The sequence below is a fragment of the Anolis carolinensis genome, chromosome 6 (genome assembly GCF_035594765.1).
Source record: "Anolis carolinensis isolate JA03-04 chromosome 6, rAnoCar3.1.pri, whole genome shotgun sequence".
Classification (NCBI taxonomy): Eukaryota; Metazoa; Chordata; class Lepidosauria; order Squamata; family Dactyloidae; genus Anolis; species Anolis carolinensis.
The window spans coordinates 49280802-49305630 of NC_085846.1; the positions used below are offsets into that span (position 1 = coordinate 49280802).

General features: G+C 39.1%; 1 protein-coding gene across 8 annotated transcripts in view; it reads left to right on the plus strand.

Moving 5' to 3' along the window:
- The window catches only part of cobl (cordon-bleu WH2 repeat protein), a 121801-nt gene that overhangs the window by 37213 nt on the left and 59759 nt on the right, over positions 1-24829 (plus strand). For 7 of the 8 annotated variants that reach the window (XM_016994454.2, XM_016994455.2, XM_062957531.1 and 4 more), the window contains 5 exons: positions 4761-4967; positions 13372-13582; positions 15656-15884; positions 18719-18763; positions 23519-23610. In XM_016994454.2, the coding sequence (XP_016849943.2) occupies positions 4768-4967; positions 13372-13582; positions 15656-15884; positions 18719-18763; positions 23519-23610 (777 nt within the window). In that variant the 5' untranslated portion in view covers positions 4761-4767. The remainder of the gene's footprint in view (positions 1-4760; positions 4968-13371; positions 13583-15655; positions 15885-18718; positions 18764-23518; positions 23611-24829) is intronic. The other variant, XM_016994456.2, reaches the window with a different exon arrangement.

A 24829-nucleotide genomic window follows, 5' to 3' on the forward strand; every position in this document is an offset into this window, starting at 1 on the left:
AAAAATATGTGGAGACTGTTCATAATGCTTGTTCTCCGGAGGCATATTCTTGCAGCAAATACTGTGTGAAAATTTAAAGAATGTGCATTTGAAGTGAAGGCTAGCATAAATTAGACTTTTAATGCAAGAACCCTAAATTGCATTAATCATTCAAATTATGTTGTGGAATTTCCTAATAATAGCAGTTGAGACATGTAATCATTATAATGTTAAAACAACAACACTTGCATTGTCCTAAAGCTAGACACTTCATTACCTCAGTGGTGATGCATTTTGATTCATTAACAGTTTGAAACAAGCTGAGAAACTGGATGCTTATCTGAATTTACTCTCTTTGGTTAAGATTATGAGCCAAATATGGGCATTAATTAAAATGTCTACAATAGTGCTATTATTCTGACTTAGTTCGTGCAACAGGAAATTATATGAAGAAGAAGATCTCTTAATAGCAGCAGGAGGAGAATCTGGGAAGACTGCCTCAAACCCAGCTCTTATAATGAATTTATGAATAATAGGACTATGTCGGGAGAAGTTGAAGGATGCTGTAATACATAGATACATACAAAGATCGATCACCGAATGAAGTGTAAAGAACTATTAATCAGAACATTTTCTGCACAACCAAATCCTTTCCATCCCTCCACTTTCAGTTAAGGAACATGATCTACAAATATGAGTGGCAGAGCAGATGCTTTCCCTGAAAGCACAGGTGCAGCTGATGGGGACGAGAGACAGGGCCTTTTCAGTAGTGGCTCCCCGCCTATGGAACACCCTTCCCCGTAGGAAAGTTAAAACTTGGTTGTGGGGCCAGGCTTTCAAAAAACAATTAGCAGCACTAACTATTATTATGTATGCTGGAACTCAATTGACAGACCCAGTCTTTTAGACTCAAACATGCCTCTCTGTATTTTATAAGTGTTTTTATGAATGTCGGATGTAATTGAATAACTTTTTAATTGATTCACAATGTATTGTACAATGTTATATATGTGTTTTATTATAAGCCGCCCTGAGTCCCCTATTGGGTGAGAAGGGCGGGATATAAATATTGTACTATTGTATAAATAAATAAATAAATAAATAAAATAATCAGAATATCAATACAGAGGAAATTGGAACAGTCACAGTGCATCCCCCACCACACTTTGCACAGTGCATCCCCCACCAGACTCCAAACCCTTTGCTTCCATATATGCCTGGAAATCTAATAATATTATACATGATTATATATGGTATAATGGTTATCCAAAATTTCTAGTTTTTCTCCAGTGTGTGGCATTTCCTAATCAGCTCTATGAAACATGCATAGCAAGAAAGAAATCGGCTTTTTCAGCTCTGGCCAGAGTGGACTTTGGGGAAAGTCCCAAATTCAGGATGTTCCTCAAGCCCAAACAGGTATTTTATAGAAAAGTTACACACATTTATAAACATGGTGAAGTTTCAGGATCTGCGATTTCATCACCTGGCCGCAGATTGGCTGTAAGTTTTAACAGTTTGTGAACCTTGGTCGTTGATTGGCTGAGCAGTCTGGCAGGAATTTCTATAAGCTCTCAATGGTTGAATTTGAAGCTTGTCTGTTGCCTGGTATGTCTCCTTATCTTGGAGGGGGGTGGGGGTGGGAATGGAATTTGGGCATGGCTAATGGATAATAGACATTTGAGAGTATTATTCCTGAAGACACCGTTCCCAAGTCTGGAATTTTCAGGCATCCTGACAGGTCCTAGGATTCAGGGAAAATGTGTTCTTAGGTGCCCTGATGGGGGTCCACAGATATGACAAAGGGATGAGAAGGAGTGGGTAAATAGGTTTTATGGTTTGGCTGGGCTTGAAACCTTTGTAATGCAGGAAAACCATCCGAAATCCGATTCCCACCTATAATGAAGGTACAAGTATGAGAGAATGCATGGTACATATGCAAACTTAGGGCCAGACCCATGAGGTGGGGCCATGTGATTTTTGGATTTGGGAGAAAGGACAGAGTGGGACCTCGCAAGGAAATTAATCAGTTTCTCAATTTTGGGTTTGTTTCTGATAACAAAAACTGTAGATGCTGGATGGCCATCTGTCGGGGGTGCTTTGAATGCGATTTCTTGCTTCTTGGCAGGGGGTTGGACTGGATGGCCCATGAGGTCTCTTCCAACTCTATTATTCTATGATTCTATGATTCTACAATCAATACAGGAGAATTTTTTGCAAGTCAGAATGCTCTCCTACTTCCAAGAAAGACTCTAAGCAACTTCCTCTCAGGCTCATGGTTGGGAATATATGTTTTTCATGCCCGGGATGTACAATATTATGAAAGAGCCAAGGTTGTATGAAGTTTATAGTCCCCTCCTAAGCAAACAAATCACCATAGTCCTGTCTCAGACTCACTTTGTTCTTCTTTTTCATTTTTCTTGTTTCTCTCTCTCCTCCCATCCCCCAAAATAACAACAATCCCTTGGTGGTTGTTCTCTCCACAAATCCAGTTTGAGTTGTTATCCAGAAAGGTCAATCTCCCCACACTTCCCTCCCCCCCCTTCACAAATTGCACAGCCTTCTATAATATACCATTAAAATATAATCCAGTGCAAATAAGATAATTAGATTATCCAAAAGCTGAAATGCTCTTTGTAAAATAACGTGCAGAATGTTATTTATGTATTTTCATTTGGGTCTGGTATGACAAGGTCACATTATTAGTGAACTTTATTAATAAATAACTAAGATAGATTTTGGTTCAAAGGGCTTTGCCTTGACTTGTTAACTTCCAGACTTCATGTGTTTAGAAGTCTTGGAAATCTGTTTTTATTGTGTTTTTGTTTTGATGTGCCATTATTGTTTTTCCTTTTGGGTGTCTTCTGTGAAGAAATTTAATTCTGAGAGGGGAAATCGTGACCGCAAGTAATGTGTTGTCATTAAATTTTTGAATTTTTGCTGAAGTGTCAAGTTGTAGGTTTTTTTAAAGTCGCTAACAAACCATTTTTATTTGCCATAATATCAGAATAACTTGTTATGCCATATGTTTCAAGACTAAAATGGTTTCAGTCATGGTCTTATATAGTCTCTGACATTAGTGAAAATTCACAGTTCTGAGATTTTTCTTTATGATGTATCCTCTTGATTGGCAATCTGATGCAGATGTTTTGGCAGTTAAATGTATGTTGTACTTCATTTTTATCATTTGTGTGATAACTGTTGCTTCTTTGTTGGTTGTGTGTCTTCCTGTCATTTCCAGCTTATAGTAACCCTATCACAGGCTTTCTTGGCAAGATTTGTTCAGAGAGGGGAGGGGTTACCATTTGCCTTTCTCTGAAGCTGAGAGTTGTGACTTGCCCAAGCATCCAGTGGGTTCCCTTGATTGGGTGGGGATTTGAGCCTTGATCTCCAGAATTGCAATCAAACTACTATGCCATGCTGTTTCTTTAGTGAGATAACATAAATTATATCTGTCTATTTCATAGATTACTCTTTCTATTAATGTGATACTTAATTATCCTAATTGTCAAAGTTATCTTGTCATTAGTGGTATGGTTCAATTGCATAACGCCAGTCAAATTCTTAACTCAAGATTTAATAGCAGAATACTTTTCTGCCTATAAAGATGGTACAGAAAAATTGCTAATTGCAATTCCAAAGTTGCATGTATAGCACCAAATACAGTTTTTAAAAAATGAAGAGTATATGCATATGTTACAAAAATAATGACTGTCTTTTAGCAGCATCTTGTAATTCTATAGGAGAATCCAATTTTTAAAAATCTGCCAGCTTTCAAAAATTTCCAAAAAATAAGACAATATATGTTGAGAAAAACTAAAGGAGATTTGTAATTCTTTCAAGAAAGGTTATCGTCGTTGATGAGACAATGCTTATACATGAGGTGGTCTTGAGTAATTTGGAATGGTCCAGTAACTCAAGTACGGTAATTGGACTGTTAGATGCTAAACACATGAAATAGTTAGTATCTGTAGTGGTTTCATGCTGGCTATTGGTTGTTGTATGTCTTCAAGTAGTGTCCAACAGAGCATCTCTAAGATGCTTATATCATGGGGTTTTCTTGGCAATATGTGTTCAGAGAAGGTTTGTCATTGGCCTTCTCTGGGGCTAAAGGAGTGTAACTTTTCCAAGGTCACCTATTAGGTTTTAGTTGAGAAGTGGGGATTCAGACACAGGTCACCAGCATCCTAGTTCAACACTCAAATCATTGCACCGTGCCAGCATTTTTCATGCTGTCTGTATTCTTAGACTGTACTGGACATAATTTTATTTAAACATGAGCTGTAGTATCATTTTCATCATAGCAAACAAGTATTACAATCGCAGTCATAAAGCTTTTATGCAGTAAGCACATAAACACAGGTGGCTTTAATAAGCATGTAAAAAGTATGTACACAAGCTTATGCTGAAGCATTGCCTCAAGCTCTCATGATAAGAGCTGGGTTTGAGGCAGTGTTTCACTCAAAACTAGAGTATTCTAGTTGTTGCATTAAAATTCCTGGTCTATAGGAAAAGGGCTCTTTTATGTTGAGCACTGTGATTCTTTCACCTCATTTCTTTTATAATAAATTATTCTTTTATAATTAATTAGGAACTATGGTATATATAGTAAAAGAAGTAAAGGTTGTGAGACTCAAGATTCATGTTTCATTCTGACAGTGAAATTTCTCAAACTTTATTTACATTAAAATGTCAATGTACTTTTCTTTTTGTATTTGAATGTTGTTTCTTTGACTAATCAATGCTGCAGGTGGAAAATAAACCCTTCTGCTTTTTTCTCACAGAAGGAGAATGAAGGCTCGTGCCCCTCCTCCACCAAACCATCCTCCCACGCCCTGTAAAGTTAATAATGAACATAATTTAAGCGCAGAACTGGGAAAATTGCCTAATCAGAGTGTGATAGATATGAAGGAAAATCTGATTAAAAGGACAGTTGACTTCACAGTAATTTTTCCAGATGGAGAAGAACAGAAAGAAACTGTGCCTGGAAGGTAAGGCTTTTAAATTCTCAAGTATGCTTCTTTCAAGTACACTCTTTCAAGTGTGCTCATATTGATTCTCTATTTGATACCATTATGAGTACTAGTGTGGGCAGTATTTTTATATGGAATCCTTAGCTGAGTTGATAGATAAAACAGAGTTAAAACAATAACATGTAGAAGGAGTCTATGTACAGTACTTGCAGTGCACATTCCCAATATATGCCCCCAAATATTGGCTTACTTTTGAAAAATCATGGTGGGGATGGGGAAATTATTTTCCTGAAACTTTTTTGTTTAAATATTTAACAGATGCTCTTTGTTAAGGTGCCTTACATGTGCACCACTAAAATAGCTTTCAGTTGGGGGACAGGGGCTTACTTGCTTTTAGTCTTGGGGCTGTGCAGCACCCCCTGACAACAACAGCAAATAAATTCTGTTTCCAAGTAGTTGGGTGACTGGAGGACTTACTTACTTACTTACTTACTTAGGCTATCCCTCGTCGTTCGAGGACGATAGTCTTCCAACCTTGGTATCTTGGGTGTGTGTTCTTAGGTGGCTGAAGAGACCGATTCTTGACCCGCACATTCTCCCGCAGTGAGGACATCGGTTTCCAGGTGGAAGGCGGTCCCGGTTGGGGTTAGCTTGATGCTCCTTCCTCTTGGCACGTTTCTCCCTTAAGCCCTCCGTTCGTGCCTCTTCGAACTCCGCAGCACTGCTGGTTACAGCTGACCTCCAATTGGAGCGCTCAAGGGCCAGGGCTTCCCAGTTCTCGGTGTCTATGCCACAGTTTTTAAGGTTGGCTTTGAGCCCATCTTTAAATCTCTTTTTCTGCCCACCAACATTCCGTTTCCCATTCTTGAGTTCAGAGTAGAGTAACTGCTTTGGGAGACGGTGATCGGGCATTCGGACAATGTGGCCAGTCCAGCGGAGTTGATGGCGTAGGAGCATTGCTTCAATGCTGGTGGTCTTTGCTTCCTCAAGCACGCTGACATTTGTCCGCCTGTCTTCCCAAGAGATTTGCAGGATTTTCCTGAGGCAACGCTGATGGAAACGCTCCAGGAGTTTGGTGTGACGTCTGTACACAGTCCACGTTTCGCAGGCGTAGAGCAGGGTTGGGAGGACAATGGCTTTATAAACAAGCACCTTGGTATCTCTACGGATGTCCCGGTCATCAAACACTCTCTGCTTCATACGAAAAAATGCTGCACTCGCAGAGCTCAGGCGGTGTTGTATTTCAGTGTCGATGTTGACTTTTGTGGAGAGATGGCTGCCAAGGTAGCGGAAATGGTCAACATTTTCTAATGTTACACCGTTAAGCTGTATTCCTGGCTTTGCAGAGGGATTAGCTGGTGCCTGTTGGAAGAGCACTTTGGTTTTCTCGATGTTCAGTGAGAGGCCGAGCTTCTCGTATGCTTCTGCGAAGGTGTTTAGAGTGGCTTGTAGGTCTTCTTCTGAATGCGCACAGACTACGTTGTCATCAGCATATTGGAGTTCTATAACAGATGTTGTGGTGACCTTGGTTTTGGCTCTCAGTCTGCTGAGGTTAAATAGCTTGCCATCTGTCCAATAGATGATTTCCACTCTGGTGGGAAGCTTCCCATCAACAAGGTGAAGTATCATAGCGATGAAGATGGAAAATAAGGTGGGGGCAATAACACATCCCTGCTTGACACCTGATTCCACCTTAAATGGGTCACTTTGGGAGCCGTTGCAGAGAACTTACCTGTGAATTCTGTTATGACCAGCTCAGATAGTGAGGATGAGGAGTTGCTGAAACGGCCAGCAGGGGAGATGGAGGTCTGCAGCTCTCAGCAGTATGCCATGCCTAGCTCTGCCACTTCCGCAGAAGCAAGCACTCCTTAGCAGTTTGCACAAGGCCTTCTAGGGAAAGCTGAAACAAGCACATCTGAGCAAGCCATAGGAGGGAAAACCATATTCACACTCAAGTATGGGACAGAGTGGGCAGGGTATGAGGGGTCTCAGAAATTAGCTGAGAAACAATAACTAATCAAGCACAAACTGAGATCCTAAGATATAAATCTCTCAGTTCTGTGACTCTGTGGCAGACTGTGGCTCGTTCCACACTGCCCTATATCCCAGGATCTGATCTCAGATTATCTGTTCATTCCAGATTATCTGACTGTGGAGACTCATATAATTCAGTTTAAATCAGATAATTTGGGATCAGATCCTGGGATACAGGGTAGTGTGGAAGGAGCTTGAGTTGTTACCTGGCCTGTTTGCTCTTGCCTTGGAAGCTGACTCTGCTGCTTCTCACTTTGCTCCTCAATGACATCTGGTTCAATTTATGGTAATGTGATTTCTGGCTCTAGCATCTTCGTTGGTTTGAACTCTGGACCGGACTTTTGGTTATTCTAGTGCTCTTGATAATTGGCATTTTTTACCCTGACCTGCTGACGCCGGCTATCTTTCCTATTTCAATTATTTTTTGGGGATTTTGCTCTTTATGCAATGGCTTTCCCTATGAAAAATTGTCTTTCTAGGCTAGCTGCTTGGTTTGACAGTTAATCTGCGAATGACATGTTAACTACCTTATTTCTTCAATTGTATGATGCCATCGATTGTAAGACACATTCTAATTTCAGTCCCACCACCACTACCACCAAAAATACATGAGATACACCTATAATTCCAAGGCACACCCCATTTTTAGGGATGTTTGTACAGTATATACAGTTCCTGAGTTACAAACATCTGACTTACAAATGACTCATAGTTAAGGACAGTGGTGAGACAACAATACGTGAGAGAAATGTACCCCTCGGAAGAGAAATTCTGTCCTGAAAGAGTTATTGGGGGGAAAGGTGCTTCCAATTAAGCTTTACTACCAATCTTTGTTTCTGCAACAAGCTAATTTTCCGAAATCCAATTATCACATGGACAGAAAGTGAAGTGAAATCTTTTGAACAGGGTCACAGACAGCTATCCAAAGCTAATACATATACATATACATTCAGCTAGAGTTACACTTTAAAAATGTAGCATGGGGACTGCCTGTATAGGAAAAAGTGTATCTTAGCATTGAAGAAAAGCAGTAAATTTGTCAGACCTCACTTTAACTTCTTGCTTTGGAAGCTGACAGCTTAGAAGACATTGTCTGTATGACTTTTGGGAACCGTAGCTATTTATTCCAGAACCTGATATCTGGTTTGTTCTAAGTTCTTAAATAGAAAAGGAAAACCGTATGTACAATTTCTTTTAGTGTAGTTTGGGGCACAATTCCAAGGGAATTACATGGAGTACAGTTTTTAAATTTGCTACATTGTTCCACCCTCACAACTTCTCCTGTCATCTACTTTGGAGGTGTATTGGGTTAGGGTGCAGTAGTGAGTGGCAAATGCTACAGACAATCCAGAACCAGAGAAAGGAAGCATAGCAGGAAGAGGGAGGCTGAAAAAGCATGCTTAGGACAAGAAGACCAGCCTTTGGAGAAAATGAGAGGGTGCAAGAGTAGATGCATAATGAAGATGAGAAGAAGGGAAGTAAAGGAAAAAAGGCACACAGTGAAAGAGCACAATGACTCACATGGGAATCTTCATAGTGATGTGAAGAGGCAAGAACAAAAGACAAAAGAAATAAGAAAGAGTGAGAACCTGAAAGGAAGGCAAAGTGGAGAGCCAAGAGGAAAATTACACAGGACACTGGCAAAAGAGACAGCAAGGAGAGACATGGAAAATAGATAAGTCAATGTCTCCAGGGCCGGATCAACTACACCCAAGAGTATTGAAGAAACTAGCAGAAGTTATTTCAGAACCACTAGCAATTATTTTTGAGAGTCTCAGCAGATTGGAGGAGGGCAAATGTGGTCTCTATCTTCAAGAAGGCAAAAAAGGACGACCCACACAATTACCATCTGGTCAGCCTCACGTCGATATCAGGCAAGATTCTGGAAAAGATAATTAAGGAAGTGGTCTGCAAACACTTAGAAACATATGCAGTCATTGCTAATAGTCAACAGATTTACCAAAAACAAGTCATGCCAGACTAATCTGATCTCTTTTTTCGATAGAGTTACGAGTTGGGTCGATACAGGGAATGCTGTGGATGTAGCGTATCTGGATTTCAGTAAGGCCTTCGACAAAGTCCCCCATGACCTTTTGGCAAACAAGCTACTCAAATGTGGGCTAGGCAAAAGTCCGATTAGGTGGATCTGTAATTGGCTAAGCGAATGAACCCAAAGGGTGCTCACCAACACATCTTCTTCATCCTGGAAAGAGGTCACGAGTGGAGTGCCGCAGGGTTCCATCCTGGGCCCGGTTCTGTTCAACATCTTATTAATGTCTTAGATGAAGGGTTAGAAGGCACGATCATCAAGTTTGCAGATGACATCAAATTGGGAGGGATAGCTAATACTCCAGAAGACAGGAGCAGAATTCAAAACGATCTTGACAGACTAGAGAGATGGGCCAAAACTAACAAAATGAAGTTCAACAGGGACAAATGCAAGATACTTCACTTAGGCAGAAAAAATGAAATGCAAAGATACAGAATGGGGGACGCCTGGCTCGACAGCAGTACGTGTGAAAAAGATCTTGGAGTACTCATGGACAACAAGTTAAACATGAGCCTACAATGTGATGCGGTGGCAAAAAAAAAGCCAATGAGATTTTGACCTGCATTAATAGGGGTCTAGATCGAGGGAAGTCATGCTCCCTCGGTATTCTGCCTTGGTCAGACCACACCTGGAATACTGTGTCCAAATCTGGGCACCGCAGTTGAAGGGAGATATTGGCAAGCTGGAAAGCATCCAGAGGAGGGTGATTAAACTGATTAGGGGTCTGGAGAACAAGCCCTAAAGAGCTGGTTATGTTTAGCCTGAAGAAGAGAAGGCTGAGAGGAGACATGACAGCCATGTACAAAAATGTGAGGGGAAGTCATAGGGATGAGGGAGCAAGCTTGTTCTGTGCTGCCCTGGAGACTAGGACGTGGAACAATGGCTTCAAACTATAGGAAAGGAGATTCCATCTGAAAATTAGGAAGAACTTCCTCACTGTGAGGGCTGTTCGGCAGTTGAACTCTCTGCCCCGGAGTGTGGTGGAGGCTCCTTCCTTGGAGGCTTTTAAGCAGAGGCTGGACGGCCATCTGTCGGGGGTGCTTTGAATGCGATTTCCTGCTTCTTAGCAGGGGGTTGGACTAGATGGCCCATGTGGCAGAGGCTGGATGGCCATCTGTCGGGGGTGCTTTGAATGAGGTTTTCCTGCTGCTTACAGGGGGTTGGACTGGATGACTTGTGAGGTCTCTTCCAACTATACAATTCTATGATTCTATGAATGAAGAATTTAGAGAGACTCTTATCTGTTGTTCTTTGTCTTTAAAAAGGGAGTCCTCTAGTGGTGTCCTGGGGTTAAACACTGACTAAAACATTTGAAGCCAGGATTTCTTAAAGTCCACCTGCTCCCATTTGAACGTGCCAGGAATTTGAGATATTTAGAGGAAGCTGTGTTGTGTTTCCCAACATCTCATGAAGTTCAATTTTTGGGTACATGTAAAAGGGCTTTCTCTGTAGCAGCACCTCAGCTGTGGAATTTCATCTCCAAGAAAGTTAGCCTGGCCCCATTTCTTTTAAACTTCCTGTGGGCAGCCAAAACAATTCTGTATAGCATTCCGTGTCTGAAATTTTTGTTTTATTTCTTTTAAAACTGGATTCTAGAATTGCTTCTAGTTTCTTAGAAGAGACTTTAATGGATAGATTTGTTTTAAAATATTTTTATTGCTATATTTAATCTTTTTTATTTGTAAATTGCTTCAAAAGTCATTGTGGCTTAGGAGATGATGCAGAAATAGTTTAAATGAATAATTAAATTTCTGAGAATTTTTCTTGTAGAGAGTTGGAAGATGGAGTTGGGTAGCATCGTTGATAGGATTGAGGAGTCAAGTGAGTCTGGCTTATAGTTCATTTTTAAAGGTTAAGATTGTAGCTTCCTCAATCTTTCCTTTTTTTAAAAAAAAATTTGATCGTATATTCCTTTTTGGTAGTAAAATATGGGGTTTCCTAAAATTCAGGGAACTGTTTCTTCTATTACAAGTCCAAAACAGAAGTTTGTAACTTAGAGACTGCCTGTACAACAAAAATCCCCTATGCATGTCTATCAGATCGCAAAGAAGTGCAGAAACAAAACACCTGGTACAAACCCTAAAATAGATAGATCTGTTTATTGATTAATCCACTTATTGATCATATCAATAATAAATGACAAAAACAAAAATTCATAGTTAAATAGACACTAATCATCACTTTAAATTCCTGTAACAGTTGACTAAAATAAATTAAAACACACTAAATAATAAATTTGGAAAAATGGGATTACATTACATAAATGAAAGCAGGAGGAGTAGAGTGTAAAATGTAGTGGTCAAGGGACATTTAACAATAGACATGGAAGGCAGGTGCATCTACATAGTCTAGAACACTGCTTCTTAAACTGTGGGTCTCACTCCAAATAGGGTCCTTTTAGTTTAATATTGGGGTCATGAAAAATTTGGCAACAGTCAAAGGTTTCTATTACAGCTGGACTCCACAAAAAGGAAAACCGGCTTCTTTAGCAAGGTTTCTAAATGCTGATTTATTATAAGTAAATCTTTGATTTTTATACCTATTTTATATACCTGGAATCACATAACAATTTCTCGGGTTGAAAGGGGTCACGAGTGGAAAAAGTTTAAGAAGCCCTGAATTAGAGACACCTGAGAATATGTAGTAGGGTGTAAATTAAAAGTGTTACGTGCTCTAGATTCATTTTGTACCAAACAAAAAGATGAGTTAAAAATCTGATTGGATAACCAAGGCACTGAGTAGGCACTGGAAGAGAATAAAAGCTAAGATTTAAGTCACTGTAGCCACAAATTTTGGTTGGATACTGAAACCAGACAAAATTTGTGAATCCATTGGCTAGGAAGAGATGTATAGCCCTCCATACCCATATTCTTTATACATGGGTTCAACCATCCACGACTTGAGCATGTTTTTAAAAATCTAAAAAAGCAACCCTTGATTTTGTCATTTTATATAAGAGAGAGAGACTTATACTACACCATTGTAATAAGACTTGAGTATCCATGGATTTTGGTATCTGTGAGGTGTTCTGAAACCCAACCCCAACAAATACTGAGGGTCCATTTGTATATATCACAGCATCCTTTTTCTGGGAATAAAATTACCTCAAATAGTAGGTAGTGGATTAAGAGTACAATTGAAGGCCAACTAGGTGATGATATAGTTTTTAATGGCAAAAGATGTCTGGCTTAACCCATACTTTCTATTACTTCATATATTGGGCTGTGGCGCAGGCTGTTGAGCAGCTGTAATAAATCACTCTGAACATGAGGTCATGAGTTCGAGGCCAGCCCGTGGCGGGGTAAGCATCCGTCAATTAAAAATAAAAAATAGCCCCTGCTTGTTGCTGACCTGGCAACCCGAAAGATAGTTGCATCTATCAAGTAGGAAATAAGGTACCACTTATAAAGTGGGGAGGCAAGTTTAACTAATTTACGACTTGGAATGAGGAAGTGCCATCAGAGTGGATGATGAAGCAGCTGCTCCCCCCTGTGGCCAGAATCGAACATCCCCTCAGGAGAAGGTTAAATTGCCTCTGCGTCTGTCTGTCTCGGTCTCTGTTTGATGTATTTATGGGCATTGAATGTTTGCCCTATGTGTGTATAATGTGATCCTCCCTGAGTCCCCTTCGGGGTGAGAAGGGCGGAATATAAATACTGTAAATAAATAAATAAATAAATAAATATCAGTGCTTTGTTTTGTGATTGGGTATTATAAGTTAAACATTAGCAAAACATTAAAAATAAAGTTGGGTTCCTACACAATTGGAATCAAATTTTAATAAATAGTAAATCTATATACCAAAGAACTGTTTTAAAATAATTTTTTTTTATAATTTATTATCAGTAAACATTTGATCTGTATGCCTATTTTCTATGCCTATATATACTCAGTATTACACCAAAATTTTTCAGGCAAAAGGGGTCATGAGTGGAAAAAGTTTAAGAAGCTCTGTCCTAAATCAGTGTTCTTTAGGAAAACTATTACTTGGGGTACTTCTCTGTTGCAACCTTTTCTATAATGTTGTATGGCTACTGTTAGATTTTGGATTAGTGGGATGTCATTCACTGTTGTGTGAAAAAATGATTGTCTCCTTCAAAAGTGGTGAAATATGACCTGTTCTTAAAGGATTGCTTTTTGCTTCTGCGCCAATAGACATCAAATCCATATATAAGTTTCATTCACTAGGATGGATAATAATTTCAACTGTTTTTTAAGATGTTTTGTGGAGAATTCATGTACTGACAGAATTTGTACATTTGCAGTCGGTAAATATTAGCTACTACACAGAGAAACGTTTCTGGTAATTAACCTGTTTCTGTATTACTTTCCTTACAGTAAAGCTGTGATGGACCTGTTAGTTGACCTGTGCAGCCAGCACCACTTAAATCCAGCCCACCACATTCTTGAACTGCAGTCTTGGGAGACCCAATACCCTTTGAATTATAAGCCAAATACTATGATAGGGATATTGGATGTACAGAAGATAGTTCTGAAGGAGAAGGTTCCAGAGGAAAAGTTCAAGCAGCCAGCACTTAAGATTCCTGAGGTCAGAAATATCTGCTATGTAATCATATGCAACATTGTGTTATATATTAAGGAATGATGAAAATAGTCCTTTCCCCATATGCATTACATTAGATAATTGTGATATCATTAGCACTTATCTTTTTGTTAGGCTTTTGCCATGATGGTTTCCCATTATTATGTCATGATGAGCGGGTGGGGTATAAATAAAGATTATTATTGTTATTATTATATATTGCTGAACATTTTAGAAGTTCTAGCCATATGGAAGATATAGCCACGAAAACTTTTGGAGGCATAACTTTTGGAATTCTGACTAGATATGTGGACTACCCATACAGGAGCTAAAGCAAATATGCATAACCTGTATACAGTCCATCCTGTTGAACAACACCTTTTGATTAACCTCAATAAGGGCAACAGTATGGAAGCAGCAATCCCTGTCAGTAGCAATTGGGTAGTAGAACTCACCAAAGAATTTCAGAAGGAAATTAGTCTGTGTTTTATTTTGACAAATTATTGTTTGTTCTAAAATAAGTGGAGTGCCACAGCATCTGATTGTATATTCTATAAAGTGGATAAGAGGCCACTGTGAGATCAGACTATGAAGAAGCCTAATGATTTTCAGTTGGAAAGAAAGTCAGACAAGGTTGCACTGTATCCCCCCATCTGTTTAATTTACATAACATATGTAGAAAACAGGATTAGACCCAGGGGAAGGAAGTATTAAAATTGAGGGAAGAACATAAACAGTTTAAGACTCCATGCTGTTTGCGGAAAACAGTAGAGTTGTGCTGGAGCCAAATTCTACAGATATCATGGACATCTAAAGATACAAAGAAACAGATCTCAGAGCTTATCAAGCATGAACTGACTAGAAATGAAGATGACAAAAAGGAGGCTGTTGTACAGTACTTAGGACATAATTTAGGTAGGCTAAAGCCTTTGTATTCAGGCAGGCTTTTAAAAATGAAGGTTTTAAAAATCAAGTCGGGGTGCTATCGTTTTTAGTTTTGATTATGCTTTTATGGATTTTAACTGTGATTTTTAAATACCATTGATGTCTAATTTTGTTTTAATGTTTGTATTTTTCTAGATTTTAAATTGTATTGAAAGGCTTTTAATGTAAGTCGCTTTGAGTCTCCTTGTGGAGAGAAAAAATGGGGCATCAATAAACATAATAACAGAAATAGTATCATGGGACAGTATGACTAATTGGAAAAAATGGTAATAGTTGGTAAAATAAAAAGCAGTAGGAAAAGAAGACTGCCTTGCAAGTTATTTGATTCAATAAAAGAAGCCACTCCCAAGTTTGCAATACCTGAATTGATGACTGAAGACTTTGGAGTTCTCTCACTCCCATGATTGTCCTATGTCAAAGTGAACTTGACAGCAAATAAGAACAACAGCAGATGTCTTTCTTCCTTGACATCTCTAAATCCAGTAGTTGAGTAATTGATCTTTCTCTCTACTACATGCCGTTGTTAATATTTTCTGTATTGGGTATACAAGTGGTAGAGATCTGATGAGATTGTGCATGTTCCAGGTGGCATGATTTTAGGAGAAATTACTTCATAAGTGATTTCAATGTTTTGATGCTTACCTATAAGAAGAATACTCTTGAGTACAAATGGAAAATTGCTTGAAATTATAAATGCCCACATTGACTCCCTAAGGTACTTAGGACATTTATCCTTCTCTACCCCCAATTTTACAAAATTATCTTCAGTAATATGGAGGTAATTTCATAAATGTTAGTCTTCTATTCAAACAAACACCCCATCTCTTGGTTTCCATATATTCAAGCTAAATGTGACAGAATCCCTGTACCCACAGGTTCTGTGAGAGAGCAAGTTACACAAATAAAACATTGAAAAAGTACATACTGTACTTTTGGTTATGGGGGTTGTGAATACATGTATGGACGGTTGCTTGTAGGTCACAGTTAATACCCTCCCCTTCTAGTCCTGGTTTGTTTTAATTAATGGGATAACTTGCTTTTATCCAGAATTACATGCTTTGATTCCACTTTAGAAAAATTGTTTTGCTGCTGTTGCTGATGGGTGGTTTCCTGTTTCATTTTTTGTTTCTCCAGAAAACTGTGCGGTTGGTAGTAAATTATCTCAAGACGCAAAAGGCAGTAGTTCGAGTGAATCCAGAGGTGCCTCTTCACTATATAATCCCAGCCATTTGTGAAAAGTGTGAAGTCAGTCAAGAACACCTTGTCCTCTTAAGGGATACCTTCACCGGAGAAGAGTTGGAACTTACAAAGTCATTGAATGAACTGGGGATAAAGGAGCTCTATGCATGGGACAGGAAAAAAGGTAAGTCAAAATATATGCTAACATACCAATAAGAAACTGTTTTTGATATTGGCAATATGGGAAGTTAGCACACATACAGTATAAGAAGTTAGAAAGGATGGTGCCCATTTAACCTTTTTTTGGAGGTTGGTCCCAGAGCCTGGAAGTTCCCACCAAGAAGGTCAAGAGAGGTAGGAGTTAAGAAAAACGTTGTATTTCATTATCCAAGTATTGCTTGTATCAGCAATAATAAACATACTTAAAGTTTATCAGTGAGTTCAACTGGATGTGCTTCTGAGAATACATGTCAAGAACGTGAATTTGTTTATGAGTTAGGCAGAATCATTAGAAAAATCTAGGATGCTAATAACTTAATAAATTAGTTGACAATTTTTCCCCAGGCTCTGGACTAAATAAACCAATAGTGTGATAATTGAAAATGTTCGCAATTTGTATTTTAAAGTGTTTTCTTAAAATATACTGGGGCTTTTCTACACTTTTGCCAGGGATGCCGGGAGTGATGTTGGCTGTGGCATCACAGCAACAAGGGAGCTGGAGGGAAAAGAGGAGGAATTGTGTCTTACCTAACTTTTCTCTCTTCTTTCTCCAATCTCCTCATTGTTCTAGCCAGCTTCATTCCAGGTGATGAGTGATTGGCACAACCCATGTTGTGCCCACTGGCTGCCACAATGAGGAGAACAGAAGGGGATGGTGAGTGACACTCCATCTCCCTGACTGGCTCAGGGAACACAGACCAGCCATGTCAATAGTTGCATCCAATTCTGTCTCAAAATTGGCCCATCTGTTTACATGGGCCTAAAGTTGTGGTTTGCTCTGGATCCTGGAGGAGAATTCAGAGCAATCTGAAATTGTGGTTAGTGTAATTCAAAGCTTCATCAAGCAGCTTTAATCCACATTAACCCAGATCAGCTCTGTGTGTGGTTTAGCTTATTTGCTGTATGTTATCAGTAGGACTTTGTATCATGAGTGCTTTCTTTTTCTTAGTTCACATAATATTTATCCAGTGCAACTAGGGAATGTTAGGACTTAACTGGGCACATGTATGAGTTATGAAGCACATAATAAGATTCCTTTCTCCTTCTCCGCCATTCCGTACTTATATATGGAAAAATCAGAAGTGTTTGCTAATCTGACTGTGAATTGTAAACAGTGCAGTTTCACATTTTGAACTCATTTGAATCATTGCATCATAATGACTAAGGACCTCTTTATGTGGAGGTAAAACAGCCCCTTTTTGCCACTTTTGGCTGGGCCTGGATAGGGACTGCAGAGTGTCATCAGAAAAGGCATGGCATGCCCCGCCCATGTTCCTTCCAAAGTGGAGGGTAAGCTCCAGAAGGTGCTTCCTCCACTGCCATGGAGAGGAAAGTGTGATGGGGGAAAGGGCGGCGGGTCAACACATGTTGCTACTCTTTCTCCATCTGATGGGGATAGGAATAGGCTCCACCGTATGATGAGGGAAGGAGGGAGGGCATATGGGGCACCTTGTGCCGTCCTGCGCACTCCCCTTTCGCCGGCAACTGCCAGCAAAAAAGCATGGCCCAAAAGGGCCATGTGAAGAGGTCCTAAAAGAATGAAATAGAAAGTGAAGGGATGGAGTAATCAGTAGCATTAAAAGAAGATTGCAGGTGACACCTGGCAGGGTGGTCATTCACCTTCCATTTAAAGATACTCCCCAGCTGCCTACCTCAGCTGGCCTGTGTGCTTCTGCTGAATGGTTGCTGCATTGAATGGTGGAGATGGATACTGTTGCCATCAGGTAATTTCTTCCAATCCTGGTAGAGCTGTTAGCTGGTTTAGGAAATTGAGGCAGCAGTGATGGCTTCTACAGACTTCTCCCTTTGCCCATAAAGAAGAATAGGGCATGGTAGAGAGGGTGGAGCTAAGGGAGGCAGGGCAAGGTGGACCGTGGTGTGCTGGGCAACTGGACCAAGATGGAGGAGTGGTGAGGAGGGGAGGGCAGATGGTATGGTGAGTGCCCCTTTTCTCCACCACTATGGCTTCTCCTTCTGCCACCTTTGTAGCCTCTCCATAGGTTTGCACATTCTGATCATGAGGAGGAGAGAGAGGACTGCTTGCTTGTGAGGAAGATTCAGGACATCAGGCAAAGGAGAGCTGTTGCAATGGCAGCAGTAGCATCGTCTTTCTCCTCCACTTCTGTGCCCCTCTCTCCCCCCTTCTTCAGGTCTAGGGGAATCCCTGCCCTGTCATTGCTTCCTCCCTTCAGATGTTCTTGGGTGATGATTAAAAGCAAAGGCCTAAAGAAAAAGAGATGAAGTCGTAGTAATAGAAATAGGAGCCCCCAGTGGTACAGTGGGTTAAATCGCATAGCTGCTGAACTTGTTGACCGAAAGGTCGCGGGTTTGAATCTGGGGAGTGGAGTGAGCTCCTGTTGTTAGCCCCAGCTTCTGCCAACTTAGCAGTTCAAAAACATGCAAATGTGAATAGATCAATAGGTATCGCTCTGGCGGTAAGGTAACGGCGCTCCATACAGTCATGCCGGCCACATTATTTTGGAGGTGTCTACAGATAACGCCAGCTCTTCAGCTTAGAAATGGAGATGAGCACCAACCCCCAGAGTAGGACACGACTAGACTTAATGTCAGGGGAAAACCTTTACCTTTACCTAATAGAACTTGGCTATCCCCTGAATATAAACTCTTAACTAATGCTTCTTAAACATTTGATTCTCTGTAAGCTCCTACAATAATATTTGGAAAATGTAGGTTGCTTCTTTCAGTACTTTAATGTTCTTTAGTGCAAATACTCAAAACTAGCAGGTCTTACCTCTTAATATTATTGCCTTTTGTCCTGTTTATTTCTGACATTTTTAGTTCTTCCAACACGAGCCCAGTCTGAACCTTCTCTGAACTATAGAGGTACTGTAAATGACTCTTGGAAAGAAAGGATTCCCTGTTTCAATTTTTCTTTTGCACGACTTTGATGACTAACACTATTAGATTCACTGTTTTACCAATTAATCCAAAGGCCATTTGTATAATCGAGCTTCTTATGTGCAAGACTGTAACCTGGCAAGTATTAAAATCTATCATCTAAAGAAATTGTGACATCTAACAACACATTTCAGAGCCATTTGTACATTCAGAGGAAATAAGTACTGATCCCTGTTTACATGCTTTTTGTCCTCAGATTGAGATTTGTAAGCAAGAACCTAGTGTCATAACACCTGTCTGTTCTCTTAGTTCCCTTTTGTAATCATCAATTATAAATAACAATAAGGTATGTTTATTGTAGACTATTTTATAATGCTGTTGAAAGAAAAGCCTCTACATCAACTAAACAGATGCACAGTCCCAGCCAATGTCAATTCTTTATATAGAAAATAGTTTATACATTTAGGTTTTTTTTTGCAAAAGTGAAATGCTTATTCATTAATGTTGCATCGATGTTGCATAGATGTGTCATTTAAACCATGTTAATTTCTCAGTTTCTGATCGTTTTGTTTTATGGTCTTATTTGTGGTGATCAGATCTAAAGAAATGATGCATGCTTTTTGAAATATTTTAGAATAGAGAGTTCTAATTTCTACACTTTTTGTGGGGTTTGCCATTTCATTTATGCATCATGCAGTTTATCTTTTTATGTCATGGCCTTGAAGGTGTTAACTCAGTCTTTCTGCAGCATTCAGTATGTCCCAAATTGTAGATACTAAGGAGCTACTGAATATACCCATGTATAAGTCTAGAAATATTAGTAAAATAAAAACCGTGGATTCACTTATCAGTATAAGTACTGAACCATAACTTAACTGTTATCAAAACAAAAACAAAAGAACATAATTCCCTAGGTAGAAGGGTGCAAGGTGTGAGTTCGGTCCATCTTCGGAGAACCTAAAAATATTGATCCCTCTACTTTCTCCACAGTGATGCTGCTTCAGAGCTTTTCCTGAAGCAGCTTTTTAAACAGAATGGCAGGCTCAATTACCCAGACATTGTTGCTGTAATACAGAGATCCTCAAACCTTTTAAGCCGAGGGATGGTTCACGGTTCCTCAGACTGTTGTGGGTGGGGTGGATTATAGATTGAAAAAAACATAAACAATTTCTGTGCCCATTGAACATATCTTATTTTATAGTGTAAAAAATTTAAAGAACAATACAATATTTATTTAAAATGAAGAACAATTTTAACCAAAATAAACTTGTGACACCTCAGGGCGGCGTGAGCATTGGGAATCAGACACGAAGGCCAATAAACAATCTAATATCTTTATTAAAGAAATAAAGGAGACAACTAAAAATAAGCAGAGTGTATAGTCCAGCAATAGACCTTTCAGGGAAGGTTAAATATAGTCCAGTAATGTGAAAGTAGATGTCCAGTATTAGAGTTCAAAGTTTTAAATCCAATAACCGAAACACACTCAAACCTTTAGGCTGTTTGAGTGGGGATTAAGGCAAGATCTGTCAAAGAGTTCCAGGGCTCGAATCCGAGGCTAGGATGCAAGGCAGGGCAAAGTTAGTCGTGGTAAAGCTGAAATGCTGTCCAGGCTTGACAGGGAGACGAGATGCAACGCCGGTCTACTCGAGAGTAGCGCGCTGCAGGACTAGAGTCGATGTGAATTCCTCAACTGACACGTTGAACACCGCAAAGGCCAGTCGGCGCCCAGAACTTTTATGGGACTTCGCTTTCCTCTCCAGCCAGGTGTCTGAAATTCTTTCCCAAGGGAAAATGGACTAAATCAACAACTTGCCAGATGCAATCCTCCCGGAAAACTCTTAAGGGAACCGGCTTAATTAACGCTTGCTTTCTCCGCTAATCGAGCGCTTCTGCTTCTCCGCGCGAGATGTTTTCCAAAACAATTTGCAGTCAGACATAGCATTCTCTGGAGAACCGGGCTGTGAGTCAAGGCCCTTTTTAATTAACTGTGGGCTAAAACTGTCAACAGGGGACATCTGGAAGGGAGCGGAATCGTGCGGAAATGGCAGAAACCCCATCTCTTCTTTGGTCTGCTCCGTAATGGCGACGGGGTCCTGACTCGGAGGTCTCTGAGACACTACAAAACCTACCAATATTTCAATTGGAAGTGTGGTCCTGCTTTTGGCTGATGAGATAGTCAAGTTAATTAGGATTGTTGTTGTGTGCCTTCAAGTTGTTTCAGACTTTGGGCATCCCTGAGTTTAGGGTGGGGGCTGGGTAAATGACCTTGGAGGGCCGTATCTGGCCCATGGGTCTTAGTTTGGAGAGCTAACCACTCTCCAAAGCCAACCACTTATTATTTTCTATTGAAAAATATATATAGTTTGCTATTAACCCAGTTTTCCATTTCCAAATTAAGTCTGGGAATGTATCTTCTTCAGATATGGAGTATTTGAAATTCTGATTGTATGAGTTTACATTAATAAATTCTTTATTCTCCATATTCTTTCCCCTTTCCATCACTTGTATTGGTTATACTTGTCTTTTTGCTTAAATAATGGGTGTTCTAGGAAAAGTCATAGGGGTATGGGTGCTAATTTTTAAAAATATCTAAACCATATTGTTGAACCCCAAGGCAGCGTGAGCACTGGAAACCAGACAGAGACCAATAATCATATAATATCTTTATTAAAACAATTATAAATTCAGGAATGAATAAGTGGAAAGGATGAGTGGATAATAGTCCTTTGTGAAAAGGTATGAATTAGTCCAAAGAGTTGAAGAGAAATGTCCAATATTATTGTCCAAAGTCCAGAAACCGAAACATGCTCAAAATTGTTGGAAAGTTCTTGAGCGGGGAACAACAAGGAAGCAAGACTGAATAACGAAGTCCAAAGTCACTAGGAAGTCTTTGACATCAATGCAGGAACGAGATGAAACTAAGACCAAACTTGATTCAGGAACAAGGCAAGGAAGAGGATTTACTCCGGGTCTACTCGGGAGTCATGGCTCGGCTTGGCCGCCAGGAACAGAAAACCTGGCTTAGTAAAATAAGGAGCTAGAGTCGGTGAACTGTTCTTAGGAAATAGTTACGTTGACACCGCAAAGTGTTCACAGTGCAAGACACTTTTCGGAACTTAGATCAGATCACAATGAAGGGAAGCCAAACTCCCCAGAGGTTCCCAAGGGAATCTTCTTATCCATAATCCCCTCGAGATGCCAAACGGTTACTCCTTCGGAGCCCTTGTTTTTCTGATCTCTGGCAATGCAGAAACTCCCTTCTGTTGAAGGGCACATTCTCTGGGGAACTCAGAACATCTCATTCAGCCACGGGAGTAATATTTCCAGTATCTCTCCTAATTAAGGAAGCATCCGAACTATCAACAGCCGGCAGCTGTAACTGAAAGGAGCGCTGCGGACTAGGCAAAAAGTCAGAATAAGCTTCATCCTGGTCAAAGTTCATTTCTGAATCAGGTTCAGAAACCAAAGGTGGCTAGGGTATGACACATATTTTTAACATCTCCTCTGTAAATGGGTTTGCTGTTTTGTTATAGTGTTTATGAAACGTAGGTGAGAATATGCCTGCTTCATACTATTTTGGTATCATCTCTCTTGCTTGAATTACCAAGTTTTATTAATTCAACTATTTGAACCAATTGGAAAGTAGAACAATGTGATTCTGAATTAGGTTGAGCTTAATCTCCCTCCCATGATACTTAACTATTTATTTTAATTATACTCAAGGTGGCTAACAACCACACAATTCTCACTACTGTATTTTCTTCTCTGGGGACAACCTTCCCTTCCTCAATGTTTTTCATCACTTTGGTCAGCAAGGGTCACTTCCATCCTTTGACTATTGTGCCTTAGCATTCTTCCGCAGTGCCTATATTTTTTATACTATTCCGTTTTTGTCTCTTTATAGTTAACATATTTGTTAGTATTTTATGATTTTTTTAAAAAAATTCAGCATGAACAAAAACAAAATAAAAAGCACAAACAATAAAATAAAGATATAGACAAAACAGATCTAACAAAGATAATTCTTCATCATTCCCACCCCATTTTTATTCACTATCCTTACCTCATAAGTAATAGAAACACTGTAACCATTTTAGCTAAATTTCAAAATATAAAATCTATCTTTTATTCATTTTTTCATTTTTAATTGATTAGCCTATCGGCCGTATCAAAACACTTCACAAACACATTTAACACATACAACATACAACTCACATTGCAACCAGAGTTAAAATAAACAAGCTGTTAAAACAAACTTTACCCCCTTTTTTAGAAAACAACATTAAAACATTAAAAATTGATGTCTCATCTCAAAATCAACTGTCATACTGTTATGTTTCTACTTAATTGTGTTTTAGCTTTTACTAAAGAAAAACAAATATATTTGGAATTAATACATAAACTCATAAGTAACATAAACACTAACAATTTTAGCTAAATTTGAAATCATAAAATCTTACATTTTATTCATTACCTTAATATTTTTCCCAATTTTCCCCTTTAAAGTAAATTCATCTTATCTTATCTCAAATAGTTCATTTATGAGGAAGAACAGAGCAGAGAGATTTGATTAAGATGCCATCTTTCAAATGGCAAAACATATGCCCTCAAGATAAGATAATTAAATCCATGTGGGACCATGGATTTAATATTCAATACATTGTTTTTAAAAATTAAATATTGAATTGAATCTTTGTGTTGGATTGGAGTAGTCATAATTGATTGTGTATATTTCAGAAAGAAGGCATTTTTCAACAACCGGTGAAATAACAGAAAAAGAAAAAAATAGATTTCTGGGATTTTTCAAGACAAATAAAAGGAATAATAAGGTAAATATTATCTTTCACATATTAAACTGTTAACCTTGATTCAGGGTATGTGGTCTCAGGCTTCTTTAAGAGAAGTGTGTCTGTATCTGTATGTGGCTATTCCTTTCAAAGATGCACATGTTTCTTTTGTTCAGAAGCAGCAGAGAACAGGAGATTTATGTTGTATGGATTCATTTTCAAAACAGGTGTGTGGTAATAAGATTGACAGATTGAAGTCTCTTCTAAATTCTTATGTCTGCTTCAACTGTGTGAATAGGTGTAAATGCTAATTGCATTAACTTGTGTAAAGATTTGTATAATGTAATGTTCAAATTACAGTACCAACCCCCAGAGTTGGTCACGACTGGACTTAACGTCAGGGGCAGAGGCGGTTCAACCACCAGGCCAACTAGGCAGTTGCCTGTGGCGCCATCTTTTTTGGGGCGCCATAGAGGCAACTTCTGTCTCCTGCGGCCTGCCTCCGCAAGGTATTGAACTGCTTTTTCTGTTGATTTGTTGTAAAACATGATGTTTTAGTGCTTAATTTGTAAAATCTTAATGTATTTTGATGTTTAATAGGCTTTTCCTTAATCCCTCCTTATTATCAAACATTTTCGCTTATCCAACGCTTTTATTTTTCAGTGATTGGTTTGGGGGGGGGGGCAAAATTCTGTTCGCCTACACTTGAAAAATATCTAGGGCCGGCTCTGGTCAGGGGAAACCTTTACCTTTACTTTTAATGTTCAAATGTAAAATATTTAAAAGAAATACAGCAGCTTCTACTTTATTAGTCAATGTAGTGTACCTGAACCAACAAAAGAGAACACATATATACAACAGTCTGTGCTTTAGAGTACCAATGGGAAAAGTGCAGTTTCCCAACATCATCTTTAAAGCATTCAGCCCTTAAAAATTGTGACAGTTACACCCTCTTGCTTTGGAGCAATATAAATAGATAGAAACAAGATTTTAACTGTTGTTTTTAATTTACCTCCTTTTTAAAGCTTAAAACCTGCACACCTTCAGTTTGTCCTTGACAGTATTTGCAGAACATAATGTTCTTGTATTGTTTGTTTTAGTTTCAGTAATGTATGGCAATTTGTGTACTTTCTATTGGCAACTTCATCAGTGTATTAGTTTGGTAGAAGGAAAAGTCACTTGTCTGCAATTTGGAATCATTGTTACAGGAAGCTCTTGTTTCCTAGGGTGGTCAGAAAGTGGAGGACTATGAATTTATTTG